At 50.5% G+C, this 9,783-nt stretch overlaps 1 protein-coding gene across 1 annotated transcript in view; it reads right to left on the bottom strand.

Annotated features, from left to right (window-relative positions):
- The window catches only part of TAF6L (TATA-box binding protein associated factor 6 like), a 10,004-nt gene extending 227 nt beyond the window's left edge, over positions 1-9,777 (bottom strand). Inside the window, 14 exon segments of the mRNA XM_025046303.1 lie at positions 6-100; positions 102-550; positions 672-800; positions 2,914-3,046; positions 3,403-3,623; positions 3,767-3,841; positions 5,090-5,184; positions 5,725-5,775; positions 5,916-6,066; positions 6,698-6,784; positions 7,213-7,372; positions 7,730-7,784; positions 8,987-9,044; positions 9,767-9,777. Of these exon segments, the coding sequence (XP_024902071.1) occupies positions 6-100; positions 102-550; positions 672-800; positions 2,914-3,046; positions 3,403-3,623; positions 3,767-3,841; positions 5,090-5,184; positions 5,725-5,775; positions 5,916-6,066; positions 6,698-6,784; positions 7,213-7,359 (1,633 nt within the window). The 5' untranslated portion in view covers positions 7,360-7,372; positions 7,730-7,784; positions 8,987-9,044; positions 9,767-9,777.
- Between the last annotated feature and the right edge of the window lie 6 nt (positions 9,778-9,783).

A 9,783-nucleotide genomic window follows, 5' to 3' on the forward strand; every position in this document is an offset into this window, starting at 1 on the left:
CCCGCGGCACCGCCTCCCGGCCTGCCGCCCGGCGATGATAAAACGGAAGTGAGGGGCGCCGCGCGGGGCAAAACGGCTCTTCTGGAAGACGTCGCGGGTGCGGCGCACAGGCCGACGAGGGGCCGCTGCCCCGGGGGCTCTCGTCGCCCTGGGGGCTGACCATGGCGTTGGCCGTCAGCTGCGGCATCTTCCGTACCGAGTCCGGGGCGGCTGCCGGCTCCTTCTTGTCCCCGGGCGGCCGGGGGGCCGTGGGCGCGGGCTGACCCGTGCCGAAGCGGGTGGCCAAGCTGTCACCGAAGAAGGCGTAGAGCTCCCGGTAGGTGTCCGCCAGGGTCACGGAAGGGGTAGGTTCCTCCAGCCCTGCGCTTCCAGGCGGCAATGGGAGGCCAGACCCAAAGCCTGGCTCTGCGCTGCCCCCGGAAGGAGACTCCTGAAGGAGAAGGCTGTCCCAGGGCAGGTCATCGGAGCGTCGGCACCACCTGCCGCCTGGGCCACCTTTGTTGGGCTCTGCTGCCTGGGCCTTCATCTTGAGCAGTCGCTCTACGGCCACCTGTAAGAGCAGAGGGATTAGGATACGCAAGAACTGGGAGGAACCTGGGCCCATCAAGTATTCCAAAGTAAGCCTGCTGAGCTCATGCAAGGAAGGGAGCCTGGGAGGGGCTGGCACTCACCAGAATGGCTCCATAGACTTTATGCCCATCTGCTTTAACCTGGGCATTAGATACTGAATAGTCATCTAGCACAGCCTGCAGATTTGTCCAGTAAGTGGACAGGTGTGGGTACAGGACTCGTTCTACTGCCTGGAAGGGAGAGAAGGAATGCAGTGAGTGCCTCTTTATTGCTCATTGCCTGTCAAATATCCTTTCCCATGAAAGACCTACTTTTAGCTCAGATACCAGACATGACTCAGTCCTCCTAAATTTCCTGCTTGGCATTCTCAGCCAACATTTATTTGGAACCTACTGTATACCAAAGCCTTCGCTAAGCACTGGGAATAAGGACTGGGTACAAAGGCAAACAATATAAAGTGACCCCACCATCACTGACATATGTGCCACCTCACTGACAAAAGGGCTAAGAGGATATAAGTGACGCCCAGTGCTAACAACAGAGGTATTTAGCCTGCCAACTGCTGCCCTACAGTCAATAGGCAAGTATGGTCCTCGCTTGGATGGAAACTAGGATTCAGTTCAAAGCACAAAAGCACAACTGATCAGAGAGCTGGACTCTGATTAATTTGGGGAAAGGAATTAAGACTTCACAGAGGAGGTGACATTTCTGATGGACTTCAATGGATAAGAGTTCTTCAGTTAGTCATCCACAGTCTGAGGATTTGAAAATACTGACAAGATTGACAAGTTCCTAGGAAAATATAACGCTGCTTGCTGACTCAAGAAATATGAAAGCTTAAATAATTCTTTAACTATGGTAGTTAAAAATCTAACCACAAATAAAACACCATGCCGAAAGTTACAAACTACAGGCATGCAAGGAAAAGAGCATCTTAATCTTATTAAAACAAAGACAAAAAAGAAATACTCAATCCCACCTCATTCTATGAGGCCAGTATAACCCTGATTCTAAAACCATACAAGGACAGTATATGAGAGGAAACAATCAATTTCCCTTGAGAATACAGACAAATTCTTTTAAAATTTAGTAAATACAACAGTAATGCAATATAAAATGCATTATATTGCAATAAAGTTTTAGATATTTTTAAAGACTATACCATGACCAAATTTATCCTAGAAATGTAAAGATTTACTATTAGAAAATCTCTATATCCAATTAATCATATTAACAAAAGATACAGAAAAAGCATGTGGTAAAAGTTCAACACAGATTAATGATAAAACTAAAAATATAATTTTCTTAATCTGAGAAAGGTTATCTATAAACATACAACATAAACATCATCCTAAATGGGAAAGGTTATTAGCATTTCTTTTAAAATTGGAAGTGAGACAACGTTTGCCACTATCACTTTATGTAAAATGATATTAGTGATCCTAGCAATGAAATAATAAAAAGAAATCAAAGGGATTAGGTTTAGAAAAGACGAAATAAAGCTGTCATTTTTTGCACATGATATAATCTACATTAAAAACCCAAAATAATCCACAAATGAAAGTTCAGTAAAGTAGCTGAATATACGAGTCAATTGTTTCTATATACCAATAAGCAATTAATACATAGAAAGAAGACACCATTACAACAGCATCAAAGAACAGCAAGAAACTAAGGCCTAAATTTAATAACGTATACGTAAGTTCTCTTCAGGTAAAATTATGAAAGGATTCTAAAAGTCAGTGAGAGACCTAAAAAAAAAGGGAGATATGACATTCGTGGACGAGAAGACTTATTATTATTAATGATGTTAATTCGCTTTAAAATTGACCTAACTGATTCAATGTAATTCCAATAAAAAATCTCAACAGCAGCAAAAGAATTTATTCCAGGTAGGCAAGAGTGATTCAGCAGAAAAATCCATTCATGTAACCTATCAAATTGTCAGAACTAAGGTGCATAATCATTTGGTAATCTCAACAGACGCTAAAAAGGTACCTGACAAAGCTCAGTATCCATTCCTTTTTAAAATATACTCAGTACAAGAGGAAGTGAGGGATAATTCCTCAATGTGATAAAAGAGAATGGGCAGGAATTCATGAAATAGGAATGTATTAATAGGACTTTTGTTAGTATGTTAACAATGTTAAAAAGTGCAGGACTTTTGAAAGGATGAGACATTTATGTACAGAAGTCAAGCTATCCCTGAGCCTGGCCTAAAGCAAGAATTCAGTACACGGCAGCAGCAGGCATGGACCAAAATTTTTATGATAAAAGACACAATATTTTTCCAATCACAAATGGGAGCTCTTATGGCTCCGTGAGCAAGGCCAGGATCCTCACCTTCCAGCCAAGGGCATGCAGCCCCACCACAGCCCCGTAGTGAGAGCAGAGAGGCCGCACAGGGTCTGCCAAGACCTTCTGCAGGGAGAGCAGGATCTGCTGGTAGAGGCCACTTACAAGGTCCCCATGAGTCCTGTGGGAGCAACATTTAGTCAGAGAAGGGATGAGGCACAGTGCTGCCCAACAGGATTCAAGTCACAGCACTCAGAGAAAATAGCACTTGTGTGGCACACTGGATTAAGTGAATAAGGTGGCTAGCAGTGACTGGCCTGGTACCTGAAGGCTGAAGAACCAAAGCTTTGGCATACTTGTCAACCATTTGTAGAATCCCAGTATGCCACAACACATCAACTTGAAAGCTCTAAGGGAAGAGGCTCCCGACCTCTCAATATGGCCTCAAAGCCAGAAGTTTCATCCCATCTCCCTACCCCAGCCCACTCAGCTCTGCAGCTGTCCCACCCTTTATACAGCTCTAGCCCCAATGGCTACCAGAAGATGTGGCTGAGCAGGAGGGCAGCACCATCCCGCAGGGTCCAGTGGTCATTCAGGGGGTTGATGGAAGCAGCCAGTGGCTCCAGGACACAGTAGAGGACACTGCCCACCAGGGAGCGGACATAGGGCCCCAGGCAGAGGTGTGGGTTCCGGACCAGGCTCCGAGCCACTTGCAAGAGCCGGTGCAGCTGCTCCAGGTCGTGGCTTACAGATTTCACCTGTTGGTAGAAAAGGGTGCTTAGTGGGGCATGAGGGTGCACAGGAACCTGCCGTTCGGATGGCACCTGCCGTGAGCCCTGCATGCTGCTGGGTGATCTCTTCCCCACAAAACAGTCTCCCCTGCCCCAGCATGGTCACTTACCCCACTGACCACATAAACAAAGTAAGGCAGGAGCGCTGCGATCTTGGAGTTGGTCTGCAGGTCCTGGAGAGCGATCTGAAAAGGAAGGGGCCACACTGCCCTGAATCCGTCAGCCCCAAGGAGATATCGACATTTTTTTTTAGGACAGTTTAGCACTTATGTACTAAAGTTTTAAATGTTCATACACTTTGATTCAGCAATTCTGCTTCTATAAATTTAACTCCTATAAAAGAAACCCACACACATACCTATATAGCATTGTCTGTAATAAAAAAAAAAATGTATTAAGACAACCTAAATGCCCAACATATTTTTAACCAAGAAAAGCATTTATTCTAAAACCCCATGTTTAGAAAACACCACTTGGTTTATACTAGAGTGATCATTGTTATACACGGGGGGAAAAAGGTGCGGATGGTTCCATAGGAGACTTTCACTTCCTACTTTGTTTTTGTATTCCAATACTTCTATAATAAACATGCTGGTATTACTTTTAAAAGCAGAAAAAAGACATTAAAGTAAATGAGTAAAACCTCCACCACCCGGAACGTTCCCTCCAAACTTAGGATGAAGATCCTAAGCTTAGGTGCTGTGAAAGCAGACAGGCCAGCGAGAAAGGAGCTCAGCTCCCAGACCCCACCCCGATCCTGCACCGAGCCCGGGGAATCGCAGCCAAGCTTCTCAGGCAGGAATGTACGGCAGCAACAGTTCTAATTTTCAAGGGAAATTGCAGCTGCAGCAGCCAGACACACGAAGACATGGAGGATGCAAAACCCTCAACCAGAGGGAGGCTACGGACAGCCAAAGTGACGACACGGGTACTGTCCAGTAGGCCCTGTGGAGCTGCAGAGACTCAAGCGCAGGGCAGGCATGAGACCCAGGGACTAAGGACTGAAGAGCAGGTCTCAGAGCAGGCCTGACCGGCGCCCTGACATCGGTCCATCTACTTCCTCTTCTCCTCCCCGTCTCAAGTCCAGGAAAATGAAAGCTACAATGTGGATACCCCACTTAGCCCTAGGACAACAAACACTCCAAGAGTGGGCTCTGGAATCGAGGTGTGGGGAGACAGACCACCTGAGCCCGACAAAGGGCCCTGCTGAGCTGCCCATTTCCCTAAGGCACACGGTTCCTCCCAGAGTAGGAAGGGGAGTCAGTACCGGAAGAGGACCAAGCTTCAGAGCACCCCCACTCCCCGCCACTAAAAACAGCTTCCACACACATCAGTCTGTCGGTGTGGAGGGGACAGGAAGTAGGCATCTAAAAGAATTTCATGGGAATTCAAAAACTGGACTTTGTGTCCCAGATTCGAGTTCACTCGCTCACCTTCATCAGCTGCGGGTCATCCCCCAGTACAGCACGAGTCACCTGCTGGTAGTACTTGAGAAGGTCATCGGTCAGTGAAGACACAGCACTGGGCACTGTGAGGCGATGGGCAGGACGTGGTCAAGGTGGAGAGCCCAGCCTTCTCTCGGCCTCCCTTGTCTACTCCCCGATGACCACCTTCCTCACGCTCCTCCAAGAAGCCCATTCAGACTGGGCACCCAGAGCACAGAGCCACCAGCCGCTCTGAGCAGCCCACCATGCCCTGACCTTACAGCCTCTCCACACCCCTGTGCCCTGTACACCGCCTCCCACCCTCTGCGGGCAGATTCCTGCTCAGCCCGCAAGCCCCGAGCTCTGCTCAGCAGATGATGGAAGTGAGACACCTGCACCCAGGAACCCCAGCATGCTGCCCAGACTCCGTGGGCACCCCCAGCATCCAGCCCATGGCATCAGGACTGTTACGGGTCTGGGCTCCCGCCTCCAGCTCTGAGCCCTCTGGGCAGGAAGCAGTGCCCACTTAGAACAGGGCATTGGGAAATACTTGTCAGATGAAGACTCGGGTGTAGAGGCAACACCCTCAGCTCCTAAGGCAGGAAGGTTGACCCAGAGAGCCCACTGCCCACACTACCGTTTACCTGATCCCTGAGGTGCCAGGTTCCCTTTGCCATCTAGGTAGGAGACATGAACTAGAACCAGAGCAGAGAGATAGGTCAGCCTGGGCTTCTCCCCTTTCTGGGACCACCCGCCCCATTGAGTCCTGCCCCATTCACCACTCCTCTGACAACCCAGCTCTTGTCCCCACCCCAGGCAGGACCCTGACAGTCACCTCTCACAGCGGTCTCGGCACAGCCTTTGGGGATATTGGTGGCCAGGGCCAGCTCCACCAGGTTCACCTCTCGGTCCTCAGGGAAGCAGAGCTCACCCTCCCTGGCAGGGCGCAGAGGCAGCGCCTCCTGGGATCCGTAACCACAAACGGCCTGAGCAGAGAGAAGGTTGGAGAGCAGCTGAATCTGGGGAGGAAAAAGGTGATCTCCCGACCAGGGCGGGGAGCCTACATTTGCAGGAAGTCCAGAAGTCCTGAGAGAAGGCGGGGATGCCTGAGGCTTCAGGCCCATCGCTGGGAACTCGGCTGGAGCATCCAAAGCTCACCAGGTCAAGGAGGAGGACGAGGTTCTTCTCCTAGGTCCATCTGGGCTCCGAGCCCCGCCCCCAGGCTGCTGGGCCACCTCACACTGACCCGACTTGGAAAACACTGCTCTCTGCTAAACATGGCCTTCCCCAACTCCCGGCCCCACGACACCCATGCAGGACATCCTAACACCCATGCTCCCCTAGAACGCCTTCTCTTTCCTTGGTCTAACCCGCGTCTCCCTTTCAGGCCCAGCTCAAGTCCCATTTGCCCCTAACCGCCCAGTGCCCGGGACTTCCTTTCCCCGTTTTCTAAACACATAGGCCTTAGGGGCCCAAGCCGGGCACCTGGCCTGAGGTAGCTGCGACTCCCCTCGTGTGTGCACATGGTCTTCAAGTCTTACTGCGTTGCCAGCCCTGAGCTGGGCATGGGAGTGAGTTCATGCCAGCTGAGCCCTCTGCAACCTGCGCCGCACTCACCTCCACGCTGCTCCATCTGAGGGCCCTGTTAAAATCCTCCACGGTCAACTTGCGCCGTTTCGTGTGTTTCATGAATTGAGAGCTATTCTGGGAGGGGAGAAACAGAGTCAGGGGACAGCGAGCAGAGGCTGCGGGGCCCCCAGTGCCAAGCAGGAACCTAGGGAGGAGGCAAGGACACTAGACCAGCTATCAGAAAGCCTGGATTCCAGCTCTGCTCTTATGCAGACAACCCCCAAAGTCACGGTCCCTCTCTGGGCCTCTGTTTCTCACACGCAGAATATAAACATGAACCTGCTTGGCCTGCCCACGGGGCTGTTGTGAGGAACACGAGAAGATGCCCAGCAAGAGTTTTGTTTGCTGGGAGCCCAGCTGGCTAGAAAGGGCGCTCTGGGAAGGGCAGGAAGCCACCACTGCATTCCCTCAAAGCACACAGTAGGCTCCCTGTATGTTTGGGGAATAGACCCCTGTGGGAGGGGGTTGCCAAGGAGAGCTGGGGGTACTGGCAGGGAGCGTACCTGGGTGGCCTCTCTGAGACGGTAGCACACATCCTCTGCGAGCAGGGCCGCCACCTCATCACTCAGCTCCAGGCCCGTGCTCTCTGCCATGAGCCGGACTGACTCCCGAGGGATCTCCACAAACCGCCGCTCTTCTCGTTCCGACATGGTCCCCGTGGAGCTGAGAACGGGGAGGAAAGGTTTAAAAGCCACCCATCCCCCTCTGAGCCCAGGAGTCCGACACAGGCCCTCTAAACCAGTCTTGCAGCTCCTGTTCCAGAATCCCCAAACAAGGAGCCACAAAGGCTCTAGTGTCCAGGTGAGGAAACTGAGACTCAGAGCAAGCAGCAGACTTGGGCTGGGCCACAGGGAGACAGCAGGGACTCCTGAGAAAGTGCCTGGCCCTGGGGTCCACAGAGCTGGGTCCCAGCCCTGCCCTACCATTTCCTGTGTAAATTTGGTTGTGACTGTTATCAATCTGAACCCTGGTGTCCTAAACTGTAATTCAAAACAATAATTCATGCCCTCTCGTACTCACAGGCTTCTCTGAGGATAAAATGAGATGGTGTAGGAGAAAGTCAGGGACCGGCACACTACACAAAGGAAAGACGTTACCAGCATTCATTAAAAACAGAAACTAAAACTTCGTGTCTTCTTCCTTCTGATTCTTGCTACAACCACCATGTATTAGATCTTGATGAAAAACATTACTTTTATCCTGACATTCCCTGCTCAAAATCTTCAATATTTCTCCAATGCTCATAAAAGGGAAGCCCAAACTCACCGGCTTAACGTTCTGTGTTTGGTCCCAAATCCTCACAGCTGTTCATCAAGCTGATCCCACCTCCCAGTGAGACCAGCCTGTGTCTGCCAGCCTGCCTTCGCCTCTCCACCACCAATGCTCAGGCTGGTCTGTCACCCTCCCTACTCCAAACCCCCACCCCCTCCTCTTTGCCAAGGCAAATCTGGTCTCTCCTTTGAGGTCTTCCTACCCCATGTGCATTTGAGACTGTCAAGCTTTTAGTAGTTAAGTTTCCGCCCATGTGTCTGGTCTTCCCAAGTTTGGCTGCAAGGTTTAAAAGCAGGAACCTGCTCTTCCGTTTACAGGATATGACAGAATAAGAACCCAATAAAATACTGTGGCTGTGACAGACTCTAACACACACCACATTTAGAAGGTAGGTCCCCATGGGCCAAAGTGAGGCATCAGCCCCATGGGCTGCAAGGCCGAGTTCCCCAGTGACCCACACAGTCACTGCCCCCTATTCCTCTCTGGCGGGACTCACTGGGTCACCAATGACCTCTAGGTCCCAAAATCCAATGGGCATCCTTTCTGGCCTCCCTGCGGCATTTCTCCCAATGGTTCCCCATTGCCTTTGGAATAAAGAACAAACCTGTAGCACGGCTCCAGGACCCTAAATATGCACCGACTTCTGCTACACCTTGTCCCACCCTCTTGTGCTCTGCATGCCTGTCCGTGGCCTCTTTTCATTTTTTCTAAAACGCCTTATTTCAGGATGACCATATATTCCGTTTCCTCTACTTGAAACGCTCTCCTGCACCTTCTCCACCCTCAATCCCGTTGTCTAGTAAATGCCCAGTTGCTCTTTCAGATCTCAGTTCAAATGTTACTTGCTCAGGGAAGTCTTCTCAGAACTCCCATACTGTCCCAGTACTTTGCCTTCAAAGCAGTTATCACAGTTTGTAATTATATATTTGTGTAACTTTTGATAACACCTACCTCCCCACTAGATTGTAAGGTCCGTGCCGGCAAGGATCATGCCTGTTTGCTCACCTTTGCATTCCCCGTGTCTGGCAGTGTCAACACATAATACGCCCTCAATAAACACTTGCTGAAAAAAAAAAACAAATAAAGAATAGCTATTTTTCTAAGCACATGCCATGCCTGAGGTACTGAGCTAAGTGCTGTATACGCTTATACTTCCTTTTATCCTCATCAACAATGGGGTAGGTATTATGTAAACTTATGTCTATTTCACAGCCAAAGAAATCAAAGCTCAGAGAGGCTAAATGTGAAATGACTTGTCCATGGTCACCCAGCGAGCACTAAGTAGGGAGTAGAGGCTCAAACTCTTGTTCTTCATCAAGAGCGGAGAGCTATGTGGGGAACAAGGCCTGGATTCCCAGACGGAAGACTTGGCGTTGGAGACCCGCCAACAGATAATGGTAAGCTTCTCTTTCTCCATCTGTAAAATGGGTGAAGGCGCGAAGGGTTTCCCTATTACGTGCCCACATTAAGACCTACAAAGTCAGGCCTCTGACCAAGGTCTCTCGTTCCTCAACCTCCCCTCTACATCATCAGACCCTAGCCACACTGGTAAGGAGGCGTGGGAACTGACCTCTACCGGCCTCCGCGACGCGCATCCTCCCACGCAGCTTCACTCATCACAGATCAAGAGGTGGTGGGGTGCGGTACAGAAGGTCAAGGGTTACCGAACTCGGGTCACGTGGTCAGCGAAGGGGGCGGGTCCCCAGCGGAGCGGGCTCTAAGGCTAGTCGGAATGCGCAGCCCACAGAGGCACGGGGATCCTTGAACCCGCGAGGGCCTGCTCACCTGAGGGCTCCGGCGCA

This window comes from Pteropus alecto, unplaced genomic scaffold (genome assembly GCF_000325575.1).
Source record: "Pteropus alecto unplaced genomic scaffold, ASM32557v1 scaffold43, whole genome shotgun sequence".
NCBI classification, from domain to species: Eukaryota; Metazoa; Chordata; class Mammalia; order Chiroptera; family Pteropodidae; genus Pteropus; species Pteropus alecto.